At 35.2% G+C, this 17,367-nt stretch overlaps 4 protein-coding genes across 5 annotated transcripts; 1 reads left to right on the forward strand and 3 right to left on the reverse strand.

Moving 5' to 3' along the window:
* Positions 1-5,363: 5,363 nt before the first annotated feature.
* LOC105215989 (uncharacterized) lies at positions 5,364-8,352 on the reverse strand. The gene is made up of 4 exons (XM_011190234.3): positions 8,031-8,352; positions 7,786-7,871; positions 6,354-6,510; positions 5,364-5,727 (listed from the first exon to the last, which is right to left on the reverse strand). The coding sequence occupies exons 1-4, from the start codon at positions 8,218-8,220 to the stop codon at positions 5,603-5,605; spliced, it is 558 nt and encodes a 185-aa protein (XP_011188536.1). The 5' UTR covers positions 8,221-8,352; the 3' UTR covers positions 5,364-5,602.
* A 1,510-nt stretch (positions 8,353-9,862) lies between these two features.
* Positions 9,863-12,131, reverse strand: LOC105215988 (uncharacterized). 2 transcript variants are annotated; one of them, XR_003752619.2, is made up of 4 exons: positions 11,837-12,131; positions 11,672-11,757; positions 10,069-10,654; positions 9,863-10,009 (listed from the first exon to the last, which is right to left on the reverse strand). XR_003752619.2 is itself a non-coding variant. In XM_011190233.3 (3 exons), the coding sequence occupies exons 1-3, from the start codon at positions 12,021-12,023 to the stop codon at positions 10,526-10,528; spliced, it is 402 nt and encodes a 133-aa protein (XP_011188535.1). In that variant the 5' UTR covers positions 12,024-12,131; the 3' UTR covers positions 9,863-10,525. The 2 variants fall into 2 exon arrangements, 1 of the variants encoding a protein (XP_011188535.1); XM_011190233.3 differs by having other exon boundaries at positions 9,863-10,654.
* A 471-nt stretch (positions 12,132-12,602) lies between these two features.
* On the forward strand, positions 12,603-15,487 carry Aats-cys (cysteine--tRNA ligase, cytoplasmic). Its single transcript, XM_011190232.3, has 6 exons — positions 12,603-12,976; positions 13,115-13,604; positions 13,666-14,352; positions 14,412-14,556; positions 14,616-15,205; positions 15,267-15,487. Exons 1-6 carry the CDS (start codon positions 12,798-12,800, stop codon positions 15,390-15,392), a joined length of 2,217 nt encoding a protein of 738 aa, XP_011188534.1. The 5' UTR covers positions 12,603-12,797; the 3' UTR covers positions 15,393-15,487.
* A 14-nt stretch (positions 15,488-15,501) lies between these two features.
* LOC105215985 (nucleoporin Nup37) lies at positions 15,502-16,696 on the reverse strand. Its single transcript, XM_011190231.3, has 3 exons — positions 16,458-16,696; positions 16,183-16,381; positions 15,502-16,112 (listed from the first exon to the last, which is right to left on the reverse strand). The coding sequence occupies exons 1-3, from the start codon at positions 16,599-16,601 to the stop codon at positions 15,502-15,504; spliced, it is 954 nt and encodes a 317-aa protein (XP_011188533.1). The 5' UTR covers positions 16,602-16,696.
* Between the last annotated feature and the right edge of the window lie 671 nt (positions 16,697-17,367).

A 17,367-nucleotide genomic window follows, 5' to 3' on the forward strand; every position in this document is an offset into this window, starting at 1 on the left:
TTCATACACATTTTCTTCCATAACTCAAACTTCTATAACTCGAAGTTCTCCACAACTCGAACTCTTAAATTGGCAATAAAAGTCAAATTTCTTACTAATTTCCTTCCTTAAATCGAACTTTTCGACCAGCGCATAATACAAAATTTAAAATTTTACTTTCAAGGGACAATTTTGAAGGAGTCCGCATATTCATATGGGGGCGAACAAAAAATATGATATTACACTTATGGATTGCATAAATCATATAACAAAGGCATGGAATACAGACGTCAATTACAGAATTTATACAGGTTATATAGATAAAACTTTATACAAAGTAAATAACTAAAACTGTGGGTAAATCTATATGTTACAGCTTTTTTTTTTTTAATTTATGCTTTAATGTAAATTTCTATAACTCGAAGTCTCTCTAACTCGAAGTTTTTTTGTGGATTATGGTGATTCGATTTAGAGAAGTTCCACTGTATTTCGATTTTGGAGACTAACTTCGAAAATCGGAGAATACACTATTTTTACTCATAACTCAATATCCCGGAAAAAATTAGTTTGATGCAATACCCAGAAAAAAGATTTTGACGTATAGTGCAATGGATAAATATTTAGAAAATATTAAAAAATAATTTCAAATCAAAAATATGGAATTGAAAGTATAAGTTTTACTTATACCATCGCTGTGTCGATCCTTGTTTTCTTTACAAACTACGTTAAACGAAAAGTTGAACGTTTTAACCGTAATCAATTTGTTGTAGCTATGTGCCGTATACTCGCTCCAAAACACTACTTGATTTACACAAAATCATTAGGTTAGGTTAGGTTAAACTGGTAGGCCAATACGCCACACATAGACCTATTTAGGTCCTTTGCGATACCAGATGGAGTGCCGTCACGTTGTCCACGAGGAGTAGTCATCCCTTAGGATGCCTGCGCTTGACGCGAATTTTAAAAGCATTTGTGGCTTCACTTTCGATACCTCTTCCAGATTCTCATATTGTGAGGCCCCCAAGTAGCGAAGTCTCTGCCTTGACAATGCAGGGCAGGTACGCAGAAGATGCTTCATTGTTTCTATTGCACCTTGCTCTTGACATTTCCTGCAGTTATCTCGATCTGTAAGTCCCATTTTGTAGGCATGTGCCGCCACCAGACAGTGACCCGTGAGTATTCCCACCAAACTCCTACAGTCCCTTCTATCGAGTGACAGAATAAGTTTGGTGTACTTCTGGTCTACGGTTTTACACATGGCTTTAGCGGTTTTACACCCCGGTATATTTGTCCAACGTGCTAGGATTTTTCTTTTCATGCCCCTGTCCAGATCATCGAACAGACAGTGCATGGGTTTTCGAATGTTATTCGCGTTTCCGGAAGACAGTTTTACACAATTCTTGGCAGTTTCGTCTACAATCTCGTTGCCTTCAATGCCTCTATGTCCTGGCACCCAATAGAAGCGAAGACACGTGTTCCTAGCAACTCTCTCCACTGCCATCCTGGTATCCAAAACACTTTTGGCCGAAATGCAAACCGAGGTTGTTGCCTTGATTGCTGCTTGACTGTCTACGTAGATATTGACTTTGGAGTAGCCGGCTGCTGTATTGAGGACTAGCTCTGCGGCTTTCCCAATAGCAAATACCTCCGCTTGAAAAATACTGCAGTGGTTCGGAAGTTTAAAAGGCTGCTTTACATCTAACTCCTGACAGTATATTCCAGCACCTACCCCGTCCTCCATTTTCGAGCCATCCGTGTAGATATTCAATGTGCTGCGTGAGGTTATCATTCCCTTACGCCAGCCGTCTTTTTCCAGGTTCACCCGGAATCTTCTTTCCCAGTTCATTAGTGGGGTCAAGTAGTCGGTACTTGCCAAACCGCCCCTACCCACCGAGCTGTGCCCAAAAGTTCTATGCGTAAATTCTCCTCCCGCCAGTAGTCGCCCCGCAGATTTTGCCGCATAAGTTTCGGCAAAGAGATCTATCGGCGGCAGGTTAAGTATCCGTTCAAGAGCTGCCGTAGGGGTGGTTCTCAGAGCTCCTGTTATACAGAGCTCTGCGAATCGCTGAACCCTTTCCATTGGCTTTCTGTAAGTTGACTTCTTTAAGCCTGTCCACCACACAATAGCACCATAGAGCAGGATTGGTCTCACTATCGCTGTGTAGCACCAGTGCATGAGAGAGGCAGAAAGCCCCCAGGTAGTGCCTAACAACTGCCTGCATGCATATAGAGCATTACTCGCCTTTTTTACCCTTTCTTCCACATTGTGCTTCCACAGTAACTTACTGTCCAAGACGACTCCTAGGTACTTAGTGCGGTCCTTTGGTGATAGTTCTGTTCCGTTTAGCGAGGGGAACCTCCATTGAGGGATTTTGTATTTCCTTGTAAAACAAGCAGATCGGTTTTTTCCGCATTTAACCCTAGGCCTGCTTGTGTTGCCCAATTTTGGACAGTATTGAGTGTGCTGGTCATTATGTTGCTAATAGTATGCAGATACTTTCCTGTTATTACTATGGCTATGTCGTCCGCATATGCTATTATCTTGGGAGCTTTACCTTCTAAGTTCTTCAACAGATTATTCACGACCAGTGTCCAAAGGAGCGGTGAAAGTACTCCGCCCTGCGGATTTCCCCCTACCAACTTCCTTAGTCGTTCTGGCATCGTTCCATTCTGCCGTTATCCTTCTAGATGTCAGGAGGTTTTTTACCCAGTGCCGTATGGCTGGTTCAACTCCTATAGACTCGATACCATTCAGAATGGCTTCCGTTGAAACGTTGTTGAATGCCCCGGAAATGTCCAGAAAAGCTCCGAGAGCATACTCTTTATATTCCAGGGCCTTTTCGATGTTAAATACTAGTGAATGGAGTGCAGTCTCTACAGATTTGCCTTTAGTATACGCATGCTGTGCCTTGGACAGGCTGCCAGGGGGCGCCGCGTTCCTTATATGCACGTCTATAATTTTCTCAAATGTTTTCAGAAGGAAAGAGGTTAGGCTTATGGGCCTAAACTCCTTTGAGTAGGTTGGGTTGTTCTTACCTGCCTTTGGAATGAACACTACCCTAGCCTCTCTCCACGAGTGCGGCACATACCCGATCCTTAGGCATCCTCTAAAAATCGTTTTTAACCACGGCACAACCAACCGTGGTATGTTTTGTAGCATGGCTGGGATGATTCCATCCTTACCTGGGGATTTGAATGGGCTGAACGAGCGTATTGTCCATTCAATCTTGTCATCCGTGATAATTTGTTCAGGAAAGTTCCTAGGACATTCCTCTACACACTCAGGAGTGACTGTATTCTTACAGCCTGGGAAGTGCACGCTGACAAGGTCCTCTAATGAGTCCTCACAGTTGTGCGTCCATTCCCCGTCAATTTTGCGAATCAGACCAGGTGGAGCGGGACACAAAATCATAGGGAATCTTACAAAATTATTTGTCATAACACATTTTATTGCGAACGCTAGTTTCCGGAAACGGATATTACATAAATAGAATTTGCAAGATATCGTATTTGTTAACGATTTAAATACAGTTGTTGTACTTGAAAATAGTTATAACATCTTTGCAACTGGTACAACTCTAACCAATTTCTTTGATATTTTGACTGAGAAACACAGTGTCATACCAAACTTATGTACATATGTATATAAAATAGCATATTTTTTGTTTGCAAGCAGGTAGTAAGAACTTCCACAAGACGTCGCAAAAGTCATAAGAGCGGTGCTCACTATTGTCAAAAACGTAACATCGCTCAGCTCACGTTTTCGCTGTTCGCCACTCTGAGAAACGCACCAATAATGCATTGTGGTCATAAAATTGAATTCGCTCTGCAGGAATTAAAGACGATCCCAACCATAAAATAAACGTTATTTACAAACATACAACAACAAACCGGTTTCGAGATTCATGAGAAGTACATAGTACTACATACTTACAACTTGTACTAGCGTAATCGTATGGTATGATTATTGAAAACCAGGTATTCGTGATATTTGGTTTGTAATAAAAGAATCACTATACAATTTAAAGACAATACCTACATTATTTATGCATACTTACTTATATACATATGTATGTATAATCAAATAAATGTATTACACATGCCTGTACAAGTATAATTTCTCCGAAATATCACATTCCATATTATTGTGAAATTAAAAGTTACTCCCAATTACCGGTTGTATATTGCAATTATCGTTTTTTTACATTGATCAATTCAATGGGAAAGAAAAAATTGTTTGCTTGCGTATGAATGCAAAAAAACCGGCGCCTAAGCATTATTTGTAAATAAAACATGAGAGTAATTATTAAAAAAAAAAGTTATGACTAAGTAATATGTTTATTATTTCCATATTATTGTCAGTGTGTTCAATTGGATACATGAGTTGATAAGCCTGTGGCTTAACAATATTTCGGTCGCGCTACGATAATATGTAGCTATGAAGCCTTCAAATTAAATAATTGTTTTCATTTTGACTTTCAACATTTGAGGAAATATTTTTATGCTGAAACCTTGTATGCTGTTTCGTTGATCGTGTGAAAAAGCTCTAATGTTTACGTTCTTATCTTTTAAGGTAGAAATTTAACTAAACATAATTGAGACTTTCATATAAGAGAGCCTTTTTCCCTAATATATATGTATATAGTTATATTCTTCCACACTACTCACTACTTGGCACATAAAATGCTGAACACATAGACGACGATAAGCGGCGAACGACATCTGCCAAATATTAAAATACACACGTTCTTATAGGCACAGATTTTTAGACAACAGCAGGACTTCACGACGAAAGGGTTGAGGTCTCGCTGTCGCTAAATTAGAAATGTTTCTAATTTTGCCGACGACAATAGCCGCTGTAAAGCTGCCACTATTATGGAAAATTTAAAATTATTCAAAGTTCTAACAAGTATAACGTTATTTTGCCAGCAGAATCGTAAAATAACTTTGATATAGCATTTATAATAACAATCGATTATTTAAAACAAATAAATCGACCATGTTTACATTTTTTGCACAAATAATTTCACTTTAAACTAAATACGTAAATTTTATTGAAGTGAAAGATTTTAGTACGGCAACAATGAAATTGCTGTTTGATATGTCGCTGCCGTCTTTAAAATGTTCAAGATGCTGGCTTCAAAGCGACATTTGTAATCAGCCGTCGCTACGTCGTATCGTGTCGTCGTCTTTGTGTTCAGCACTTAATGCAATCTAAGCAAAGCAAAGTAAGCACCAAAATATAAAACCACGCTATGTGAAAGACCTTTTCATTTAGTAACCAGATGTACCCTTATCTCAAATGTTAGTAAGCTTAATATTTAATGCGAAAAATTTTAAAAATTTTTTATAGAAGAAGAAAACATTTATGTATCACATTTAAATATTTTTACATATTAGAATGTATAATTGATATTTTATTTCGTTTTTTTTTTTTTTTTATTGAAATACATTTATATACGTATGTATGCATGTGTGTTCGTAAGCTTTAAATTAATCGTTCTTAAATATAATTAGTAATATTATTAAATGTTGGTTACATTAACAATTTAGCACACTTCAGAGATATATATGGATATAAGTAGATTTTTTTGCGAATATATATGCGTATTTAATATATATATTACATATTAGTATATGATGGATATAGACCGCCAGTCGGGCGAAGCAGTTGCTCTCGTTGTTCGCGATTGTTGCGAATATTTTTGAAGAGTGAATACATCGCCAACCAGGTGTAAATTTTCAGAACTAAAAGGTGTAAAAAAGAAAAAACAAACGCAATTATAATCAAAATATGTACCTACATATATTTTAAGCAGTATAGCTACAACAAGTTTGCACTAAATATAACGGTTTCCAATAGTAAAAATAATGTTATTTTTATAGTATCACAAAAAAACTCGAAACAACAACGAAAGGGTAGATCCACTTCTATTAGAAACTCTTATATTAAAGTACCATATATGCGGTGTGTTCAAAAAATAACGGGAATTTTTGGCTTCAAAATTTCAGTTTAGAGAGTACAAATTACAAAAAGCAATACTGTAACGATGCCCTAGCCTCCATATTACCCAGACATGACTCCATGTGACTTTTTCCTATTTCAAAAAATAAAGAGAATCTTAAAGAGCCGTCGTTTTACAAGCATATGAGAAATCGCTGAAAGAGATATTCCAAAAATCGACCTTAAGAAACGTGACGACGTTTGGAAGAAGCGCTGGCATAATTTCATAATGTCGTATGTTTTTTATGTTTTTGTATGCTATTTTTTGAACACACCTCATAAATTGTACAGCAAATCATATTTTTTCTACATTCAATGTAAATTTTACTATTTCTAACAATTATAATTCGTAATTTATAAAATTACTTACCTAAACCGAGGATAATTGGTAATATCGATCCAAAAACTGAGGAAAATGAGATGTCCCTAGAAATAACGTAGTCAATAAGAAGCGTGTAGTAAATGAAGCAGAATAGAAGAGACACGAGAGAATTCAGTAGCCATGGCAATAGCAATAGATGTCGTTCCTGAAAATAAATACAAAAAATTATATTTTATATAATACTGTAAAAGTTATATAACAGTATAGAATAAGTTTGTGGAAGAAATTGGGCGATGTGCTAGTGTGAAACTTTAAATACGTTTTTCTCAAAACTATGTTTTTGAACTGGTGAAAACAAATGAAAAAAGAGGCTTGGAAAGAAAGATATGTATAAGCATCCATCAAAAGTAAAAAAGTACATATGTATGTTTGTATTATATATATAAACTTCTACAAATATATATGCTTATCTCTGGATCAACTTTATTTGCATTCTTCAAAAATGTCTCAACATATTTGTGTAGTCGTACAAATATGTAATTATCTTACACGTTTGTATATAAATGTATTATTTGTTTGAAATGCAATGGGACTTTTTTATCTGCTCATCACACTTGGATTCGTGCAAATAATCACACTCGCAATGGAAAACTGAATAAGAATGCCTTATCTCTTCGAAACACGAAATGTTTAATAAAAAAACAATGGGTATATTTTTTGTTAAGGTATGTATAAACCTATCTGATTATGATTTCTACTTCATCTCCGCGAGAAACGGCGGAAATCATAGCACTAATGAAATGAATGTGAAATGGCCAGATTCCTTATCGTTATACATATATAGTAGCAGTGGCCGCTGCAATATTTTACCAATTTTCCAATCATTTAATGATGGTTAATATGAAATATTGTCACTGGCATGAATTGTGTTTGCCCCAGTGGCTTTTGATATTTCAAAAAATCATTTAAAAATATCGCCTACATTTCGCACAGGGATGTTCGGATGGATCTGAGTCATCCGCGTAAGGTTGCAATCCACAATAAGTGTTTGTAAAAACCCTATTTACACACATACTCACATACATATGTATGTAAACAATGCTATTTATTTATACGTGATAAGCAATGAAAATTATATGACAATTTAATTCAATAGTTCGTTATTTATTGAACTAATAAAACAAGTAACAAGTATTTTATATTATTGTGCAAATATAATTGTTAAAAACGAAATTGAAACGTCGTTGATTTTGAAAATTTGAAGACTAAGTGAAGTTATACACACATACATATATATGTACATGTACGCACATCTGCTTATATCACAAATTGCATTCATTTCTTTCCTTTATCGGATAACATTTAACTTTTATTTTTATCGAAATCCTTAATTCACATACATATGCAGTTATATACAAATATAATATATAAATATATACAGATACAGATGTTAATATGTGTATAATTATTGAAAACTTACCTTAATGGTGCCCAATAATAAGCAAATGGATGCAAATAGATTTATTGCACTTAATACGATAAAGAATACAAATCCAATGACGAGAACTGCAAAATAAGTGACAGAATAGATATGAATTTAGGAAGCAAACGCTGAACCGAACAAATCGAATGCGTAATTTCGCAAAACACACATGAGTATTACTCACATATGCATGTACTTATGTATATAAATTTTTTCATATTAAGTAGAAACATTATAATTACCATGACGAATTTCATCAGGATTTGGTTGGTCATTCTCTTGTGCTTTATCTATAATCTGCTTAACAATATCATCTACATATCCCAAGCAGAAGCCAAATAATAAAACTGATAAAAGCGAGCCGATTGTTTCGAACCAACCAATGATCATAGCAGCCGTCTCCAGACGGAAACAAAAATATTTGTTCAACATTTTCGCAATAGTTTAATCTATAATTTAGTAAATTTAAAACTGCTTTTTTAGTTTTGAAACTAAACTGATTACAAACAATGGAATTCACCAATGTCACTTAAAATAGAACTTGAATGCTGCGTTCGCCGAACTGATACAATCGTGTACAATCAGCTGGTTGTCAGATTTTAGCGACCTCTACACAGTGTTGCAAATTACGGGAAATAAATTATAATTTGTAAGTTATTTTGCAATATTTTTAATAAAAAACTTTTAAATATGTTTAGGTATTCTTACTTATATGAAGTGATTGCGCAAGAGAAATTTAATTTTTCATTTTCAGTTATAACAACAATATTAAGGGTCTTTCAATCAACATTTTAGCATGTGACCAACCGCTTATCAGCCATTAACCGGATATTTTTGAAAAGGAAGTTTTAAAAAATACCGTTATGAATTTCAAAATTGTAACATGCTGTTGACGCGATTTTTCTCCACATCATTTGTATGTTGGTGTTTTGGCTATTCTAAGTATGTCCACATTGTTAGTCACCTCCTAAATTATTTCGGTGTGTCAACCGGAGCAAGATGCATCTTCTTCGCCTTCTTAGAAGCGCTTCCATTACTCCAGCACTGTCAATTTTTCAATTGTTTTTGAGTAATTAAATTCATTATTCCCGTCCTGATGTATGGCGCTGAAGCGTGGACGATGACAACATCCGATGAGACGACTCTTGGGGTTTTCGAGAGAAAGGTTTTGCGCAAGATTTATGGTCCTCTAAACATTGGCAACGGCGAATACCGCAGACGATGGAACGATGAGCTGTACGATTTATACGACGACATTGACATAGTTCAGCGAATAAAAAGACAGCGGCTACGCTGGCTAGGTCATGTTGTACGGATGGAAGAAAACACTCCAGCTCTGAAAGTATTCGATGCAGTACCCGCTGGAGGAAGCCGCGGAAGAGGACGACCTCCACTCCGGTGGAAAGACCAAGTGCAAAGTGACCTGGCTTCACTTGGTGTTTCCAGTTGGCGCCAAAAAGCAAAAAGGAGGAATGAGTGGCGCGCTCTGGTGGATTCGGCTATAATCGCTTAAAGCGGTTCCTACGCTATATATATATATATATATAAATTCATTTTATATAAAATACTTTGAACCACCGTCTCCAGCCGTGCTCATTAAATATTTGAAAATTTTAATGCAACTTAAATTAATATCTTTATTTAATTTATATGAATATAATAATAAAACAATTGATTTTGTTTAATTTTTTTTAATAAGATCTACGTAAGTGGCTCTTTAAACTTTGGTATTTAAAATTCGTTATGTGATCACCGACTTATTTGCCGTGGCTTATTTCCCTGGATGAGATATTCATTTTTTTTTATGCAATTATTTCTATTTTTTATACAGTTTGAGTTGACTTGGCTGTGGAATGGAAGAAAATAAATACATATCACAAAAAGTAACTATTAGGTTTTACAAATTCAAACTGATATCCGTATATAAATATATGAGCTGAAGATGTACAAAAAAGATTCGTTTTATAATTACTTGGATAATTTCTGATTTTACGTTAAAAATAGAAAAAAGTTTACAAAAAAATATAGAATGTAAAGTTTTTCAAAGGTTGATTTTTTGGAGGCAGTTTTGTCAAATTCATTGTTATTATTTAGTATTATTTCTTTATTTTTTAAAAGCTTGATTTTGTTTTTTGCATTTCAACTGTGTTAGACGTTTTAAGTCGCCGCCAATGTGCTATTTTTGGGTTAGCAAATCAGCTGTTGTATTTATGTATATTGCCTAACGAAGAATGAGCACAATTTAAAGTCTAGTCTCACCTTAAAATAAAATATACTCACTTAAAAACGTGTGTCCTTTTTACAAGTATTGTTGTATTGCGATATTTGAAGTTTTCCAGCCGTTATATAACAATGTATCCTATTGCTGATATATGTGTATATGTATGTCTATTAAACCTTAGGCATTTCATATATAAAATATATGTATATCGCTGTAGAGTCATGTGTTGAAAATATGTATTTTCTTGTTTCATTTAATTTGTTCTATGAAAGTTAGTTGTTGTAAATATTACATTTGTATTTGTTTAGTTGTATGTATGTATGTATGTATGATTGATATGAAAATGATTGTGTTAGTTTATTTAACTATATATGCGTGAGTATTTGTAAATTTATGTTTAGTTTTAATAGATTTAATTTAGTTTAGTTTGTAGTCATGTGCTCCGGCGAGAGAGAGTGATCCTCAGCATATGCAAATATCTTTGTGTACATATGTATGTGTGTTTGCAGCGCCTTTTTAAACATTAAAAGTTTGTGTTGGTTGGCCAGTTGCTGTCAGTAAAGCTGCGGTGCTCTTGTTTTTCACAACTTTCTCCTGTTTCTTTGTTAAATGTATGAATGGGTATTTTAATGACGGTGTGCAAAACTGAAATGAGATAAAAAAACGATTATTTTATTTAAAAAATATGCTTACATACATACATATATATTTCAAAATATGTTATTTCGAATTCAAATTTTAAATTTATATTGTAACCTGTAATCTTTTAATATAGTTTTTTTTTTAATATACATATTAACCATGTGCCGATTTTATTTAGCTAATTTTGCCATTAACCTGAGTATATTCAAGCAAATATTAACACCCAATTGTAATAAGACTCACATATTGATAGTTGTATTCGGCATAAAGTCAACTAGCATAACGAAAATCATTACATTTAGTATGATAGGAGCCTGCAACCTACACCATTAAGAGAGGAAAGAGATGATTTCTTAATTTCTTTAAACATTTTCGCAAATTTATCACTGGGAGCAAGAAAACCAAATTCCAATTTCGCCTATGTTTAGTAGAGAATTGGTACACATTCGATATTTCACTATAATAAAACTATTTTTTAATTTATGCGAATAATGAAATGCATTTTATATTGTTTGATACTAAACTAGAAACACTATATGTTAATAAATAATATATAAATATTTGAATTATAATAATACCAAATATAATTATGCAGGAAAATGCTAAACGCTTAAGTTTTCAAGCACCAACATACAGTTGAACTTCCATAACACGAAATTCTATATTTCTAAGTTCTCCATAACTCGAACTCTTGAATTGGCAACAGAAATCAAATTACATACAAATTACCTTCCAGAACTCGATTTTTTTTTTATGGATTATGGTGATTCGAGTAAGGGAAGTTCAACTGTATATACCTACAAGTGTGCGTGCGTTTACAGTCAGGTATACAACTTTGGTATATAAATTAGCACATATATACACACACATAAACACATAGTTACAAGCAAGGTATACCATATAGTGAGTATGCGTGTATACATAATATCAAAAACCCGTGAATTTTATGTATAATCTAATGCAATTGATTTATAGCAATTATTATTTGCGTTAAACGATTGTGTATAATTATTAACTTACTCTGTGTATGCCCAATATTAGGCAAATGGATGTTATCATATTCATAACACATAAGACAATATACAGCACTGATGCCCAAATCACATCTGCAAGAAGTTCAAAAATGTGAATAATTACTTATTATTATATATGTACACATGTATGCATAAATAGCATATAACTTACCGTTGCGCATTTCATTGTAGTCAATCTTCGATTCGTCGTCTGCTAAGGATATCAACCACCTGGTCATTACATCCGGATATTTCAGACAGAAACAAAGCAATACAAGTGTGATTATGGAAAGTATTGTACCTATCCAACCTAAAACAACTCGCGATACTTCAAAACGGTAACACAAAATTTTCGCCATTTAAAACAAATGTTAGTTTAACAATTTGCAAATTTATTTATAACCACCAGTTTTACAGCAGTGCGTCTTGTGTAAACGGAAGTATACAGCTGAATACTTTGAATCAACCGAAAACTACCCCTATTTGGGAAGTGATACACAAAATAGACAAAAAGTGATAGAGGTATAAATGAATCGATAACATGTATTGTATCGAATAAGATTCAACATTTGTTTTCAATTTCGATAACTTATAGTTGAAATGCGATGCAGCATAAAATAAATATAATCTATATAGCTGTCACTTTCTAGGATTTAATAATTAAGTAAAAAACAAGTAATAAAATTTCGATAAATTTGTTTCTTAAACGATTGCTTTAATTTATGTATACACTGCTATATAACATGTTGAATATCGAAAACACATTTTTAATTGTTCTGTTTATCAATATCGGTTTGCTACTGCAAAAAAATGTTTTTAATATAATTAATGTTAAAATTTGCGAATATTTGTTAAATAAAAGTAATAATTATAATTTTTTACAGTATACTATGCGGATAGATAACAGCTGATCGAATGTTTGTATTTCCTAGTGGCATATGCACACAAATGTCAATGTGCCTTGGCTGGTGCAATTTCTTGTTACACGTTGAAAGTCGGTTGAACGGTGATTAATAATAATATACACTTATATTCTATATAAGTATATAGAGTTGCGACTATCTTTGAAAATCGTGTGCAATTAAAACTCCAAACGAATATAAATATAATAATTGTTAGCGTTCCATTTAAGTATGTCGAAACGAACTCAACCGGTATGGCAGCAGCCAACATCTACAGACCTACCAAAGTTGCGTCTGTTCAATAGCTTAACAAGGCAAAAGGAGGAATTTGTGCCACTGGATGGTAATAATGTGACTTGGTATAGTTGCGGTCCAACAGTATACGATGCAACGCACATGGGACATGCGAGGTAAATTTGAAATTTATTGCCACGTCCGCCTACATAATTGCTTCATGTGTATATCTACAAAGTGATAAATACACGCTATGTTGCTACTTATTGTGATATCATTGAGATATGATACCTGATTTTTCGTTTTCATTTTAGGTCATACATATCTTTCGATATTTTGCGTCGCATACTTTCTGACTATTTTGGTTACAATATTTTCTATGTTATGAACATTACCGATATTGATGATAAGATCATTAAACGTGCAAGACAAAATTATCTCTACAAAAAATATGTAAATGTTGCCAATACAATATCACTCGACGTATTATTAGCAGATCAAAAAGAGGTATTGGATCAATTCAATGTCATCTGCAGAGAAACGACTGATCCGAATAAGAAACTTATGTATGAACGCATGTTAATAAGAATGAATGATGCAATGGAAACTCTTATTATGGCTGTAGCCAGTAATGATCCCGAAAAGATAGACGAAGCGCGCGTCTTGTATTTGGCGGAAGCAAAGGATCCTATATCCGAGTGGTTGGATCGCAAGGAGGGCTCCACTGTTACGGACAACGCCATCTTCGAAATATTACCACGATATTGGGAGAATGAGTACCACAAAGATATGGCGGCGCTTAACGTTAGTATTTTGTTAACAACAAATAGCTAAATATTATAAACATATGTTTTGCTTTTTACAGATTTTACCGCCAGATGTACTCACGCGTGTATCCGAGTACGTACCACAAATAGTCAAATTTATACAGCGTATTTTCGACAACGGACTTGCTTATAATGCAAACGGTTCGGTTTACTTCGACGTGAATGCCTTTGATAAACGTGAAAAACATCATTATGCCAAACTTGTGCCTGAAGCGTATGGTGATACCAAGTCATTGCAAGAAGGTGAAGGCGACTTGTCGCTCACAGCGGATCGTTTGTCTGAAAAACGTTCACCCAACGATTTTGCGCTTTGGAAGGCAAGTAAAGCAGGTGAACCCTCGTGGGATAGTCCCTGGGGCAGAGGTCGTCCAGGCTGGCACATAGAATGTTCCGCAATGGCCTCGGACGTCTTTGGTTCAATGTTTGATATACATACTGGAGGTGTTGATTTAAAATTTCCACATCATGACAATGAATTAGCGCAGTCCGAAGCCGCTTTTGATCAAGCCGAATGGGTGAAATACTTTCTGCATACCGGTCATTTAACCATTTCTGGTTGCAAAATGTCGAAATCATTGAAAAATTTCATTTCGATAAAAGAAGCATTAACGAAGAACACGCCATGTCAGTTGAGACTAGCATTTTTATTACATTCGTGGAAAGATACGCTCGATTACTCGAGCAACACAATGGAAATGGCCTGCCAATATGAACGCTTTATGAATGTAAGTACTGCAGTGCTTGTTCGTAAAGACATTACTAACTACTTCCTCATGCATTTTAGGAATTCTTTTTAAATGTAAAAGATTTAACACGGCGCATAGAGAGTGACACCCCAAGCTCACAGTTTGGCGCATGGACAAGCTCCGAAGCGGCCATACAAGAAAAATTGAAGACAACGCGTGAGGCAGTACATGCGGCATTATGCGGTAATATATTGTTTATGAGTTACAAATACAACATTTTTATATATCATATTGATTTACAGACAACATTGATACGCGTAGCACTTTGGATGCGTTGCGTGATTTGGTCTCCGTTACAAATATCTACATACGTGATAATAAAGATCAAGTGAATTGCCTATTATTGCGTCGCATTGCTGCCTACATTACCGACATACTGCATATATTCGGTACTATTGATGGACCACGCGGTGGCATAGGTTTCCCCGTGGGCGGCGGTCTTAGCAGTAATGTGGACATTGAAAAAACTTTGCTACCATATGTAGATGCGATAGCCGAATTCCGCAATAATGTGCGTGAGGAAGCGAAAACTATAAAAGCAAATGCTATACTACAATTGTGTGATAAATTACGCGATGATGTGTTGCCAAATTTGAGTGTGCGGCTGGAGGATAAGGAGAACGGTAAATATGCTGTGAAATTGGTGGATCGCGAAGTATTATTGAAAGAGCGTGAAGCCAAAAAAATTGCCGAGGCCGAGCGCCTAGCTGAGAAACAGCGTAAACAAGAAGCTGCTGCGCAACTGCTGGCAGCCAAAGAAGCACAGAAGCGCATCAAACCACAAGAGATGTTCCTTAATGAAAAAGATAAATATTCACAATTCGATGAAAATGTAAGTGATTTTAGTTTTTTATAACTAACTTTTTAATAAAAATATATTTTGTTACTCCCAGGGTTTGCCAACACATGACGCAGAGGGCAAGGAGTTAAGCAAAGGTCTATTAAAGAAATTGACTAAGCTGCAGCAACAACAAGAAACGCGTTATAAAGAATATTTAGCTACTGCCAACGACAATTAATAAACATTTACTACTCAGTTCTAACGGATATATAAAAATCAAATATTTTATAGAAAATAAAAAATGCTTTCAAATTTTTTAAATTAACAAACGTACATATGTATGTATTTTATTTAATTTGCAACTTCCATAAGCATAATTTGCGATCTGTTGCCACTCCTATGTAGGGTAAGCGGTGGTGCCAAGACAGGCCCCCGTATAGCTTAAGCGTCGCATCGACTAAAGGTATTCTCGACTTTGCGGTGAAAACTTTAACCGCCACATCCGGACGTCCAACACTTGCGACCACCGTCTCTGCATTTGGCGCTATACGCACAATTTGTCCACCATCTTCATGGACCTGTTTTACATCGATGGGCGTTGGTCGTCGCAAATCCCACGATATTATATCGCCGGCTACGAGCGCTGTTATGCACATGCGATTTAATGGACACCAATCCACTGATTTTAGCGGTGACTTTTGCGCTTCTACCGATATCACTGCTGCTTGTGTTTGTATGTTGTATAGGTGTATAACACCGCGCTTTTCCGCTACTATTACTTTACGTGGTTCCTCCGGATGGCATTTCACCGACATACCAGCTGACAGCAAATGAAATGTTATAGTGTTTTCAAAATTTGATTTGGTATCCCAAATACGGCAAGTGTTATCGTCGCCGACTGATGCCAGGAACTCGCCATTGCAATCCCATATAACCTCATTGATATAATTACTATGTCCTAAGTAAATAAAATGAAATTAGCTAGAGTAAACTTTATTGAAATTGTAAAAAATGTTAAGTCTACCCACCATTGAGTATTTGCACGGTGTCAGAGTTTTGCAGATCTGTGCGAAATATGCGTAAACGAAAATCGGAGCCAGCAGCGCAAAATATAACCGATTTCGGCACCACTGCCAATGAAGTCTCGGGCGCAAAACATAATGAAACACAGCGACTTTCGTGATACAAGTCTTTTATACGCTTCCAATCAAAGCAGCCAGATTCTTCCTAAACAAAAAGTTAATTAATTTTCATATGTGCAGCCGCTCCAAACACACATGTTGTGTTGATATGAAATATTTACCGGCAAACTTATGAGACCCAATATAATCTTCTTATGACTAGCAAGCGCTACCAAATTACTTGCAAAATCGCTATTACAAAATTCAAAACACTCTAATTGCTCTGGAAAACTCAGAGTGTGCGTTGGTGTTGTAGAATTTCGCATAATTTATTTATAAATATAGAAATAAACTTAAAATTGTACTAGACACTTGTAGACTTGGCGCGTATCGTTTACTATTGGTAATCGATACTTATCGAAACTATTAACGATATTTTTCAACGATAAATGCAACTCAATAAATCAGTTTTTGTGATTTTCGATTCGATAATTCGCTGTTCGCAATGTTTGACCAAATTTTTTTGTTTAAAAATTCTATGTGAAAGCAACAACAAGGTTATGCGCTAAATATTACATATATTATAATATTATTTAAGTAACATTAACCACAATTTCACCTGCATGCAAGTAGTTCCCGTATGACACTAACCACCTCTTTGCATGTCCACTCTTCTAACACCCCTTTCCCTTTTGTCCGACCCTGTCGAAACAGCAAGTTTCCTGGCCCTCCCCTTTGCTGACTTCGAAGACAATTGATTTATACTTGCCGCTTCAGGCAGACTTAGTTAAGCGCTGTAACAACAACAATTTGACCTAGTTTTTCTTTTGCCAAAATTGTCGAAATATCAGTATGAGATGACCTCAGTGAAAACTGTTGTAAACTTCGGTCCATTGATATGGTGTTCCATAGGCCACCCGATCTCTCAGTAATTTTCAATCATTTCCAGAGGAACTGCGCATTTTTTAAATTTATTATTCAGCGAAAATGATAAGTGATGTCCAATGCAGCAGTTAACGCAGACGCTAACGACTTTATTTTAGATATACATACATATGTAACTAAGGACTTTCAGTCACAAGGTAGCCGTTG

Source organism: Zeugodacus cucurbitae, chromosome 6 (assembly GCF_028554725.1).
Source record: "Zeugodacus cucurbitae isolate PBARC_wt_2022May chromosome 6, idZeuCucr1.2, whole genome shotgun sequence".
In the NCBI taxonomy this organism is placed as follows: domain Eukaryota; kingdom Metazoa; phylum Arthropoda; class Insecta; order Diptera; family Tephritidae; genus Zeugodacus; species Zeugodacus cucurbitae.

What these genes read in the sequence shown, in the direction of transcription:
- LOC105215988 (XM_011190233.3), bottom strand. Translation starts at nt 12,023, where the DNA reads ATGGCGAAAATTTTGTGTTACCGTTTTGAAGTATCGCGAGTTGTTTTA. An exon ending in CTACAATGAAATGCGCAACG is followed by an intron (nt 11,758 to 11,836) that starts GTAAGTTATATG and finishes AACTTCTTGCAG; the next exon opens with ATGTGATTTGGGCATCAGTG. An exon ending in TAATATTGGGCATACACAGA is followed by an intron (nt 10,655 to 11,671) that starts GTAAGTTAATAA and finishes ATCTCATTTCAG; the next exon opens with TTTTGCACACCGTCATTAAA.
- Aats-cys (XM_011190232.3), top strand. Translation starts at nt 12,798, where the DNA reads ATGTCGAAACGAACTCAACCGGTATGGCAGCAGCCAACATCTACAGAC. An exon ending in AAGATATGGCGGCGCTTAAC is followed by an intron (nt 13,605 to 13,665) that starts GTTAGTATTTTG and finishes TGCTTTTTACAG; the next exon opens with ATTTTACCGCCAGATGTACT. An exon ending in AGTACATGCGGCATTATGCG is followed by an intron (nt 14,557 to 14,615) that starts GTAATATATTGT and finishes ATTGATTTACAG; the next exon opens with ACAACATTGATACGCGTAGC.
- LOC105215989 (XM_011190234.3), bottom strand. Translation starts at nt 8,220, where the DNA reads ATGTTGAACAAATATTTTTGTTTCCGTCTGGAGACGGCTGCTATGATC. An exon ending in TATTATTGGGCACCATTAAG is followed by an intron (nt 6,511 to 7,785) that starts GTAAGTTTTCAA and finishes ATTTATTTTCAG; the next exon opens with GAACGACATCTATTGCTATT. An exon ending in ACCAATTATCCTCGGTTTAG is followed by an intron (nt 5,728 to 6,353) that starts GTAAGTAATTTT and finishes TACACCTTTTAG; the next exon opens with TTCTGAAAATTTACACCTGG.
- LOC105215985 (XM_011190231.3), bottom strand. Translation starts at nt 16,601, where the DNA reads ATGCGAAATTCTACAACACCAACGCACACTCTGAGTTTTCCAGAGCAA. An exon ending in TGGGTCTCATAAGTTTGCCG is followed by an intron (nt 16,382 to 16,457) that starts GTAAATATTTCA and finishes CTTTTTGTTTAG; the next exon opens with GAAGAATCTGGCTGCTTTGA. An exon ending in CACCGTGCAAATACTCAATG is followed by an intron (nt 16,113 to 16,182) that starts GTGGGTAGACTT and finishes TTATTTACTTAG; the next exon opens with GACATAGTAATTATATCAAT.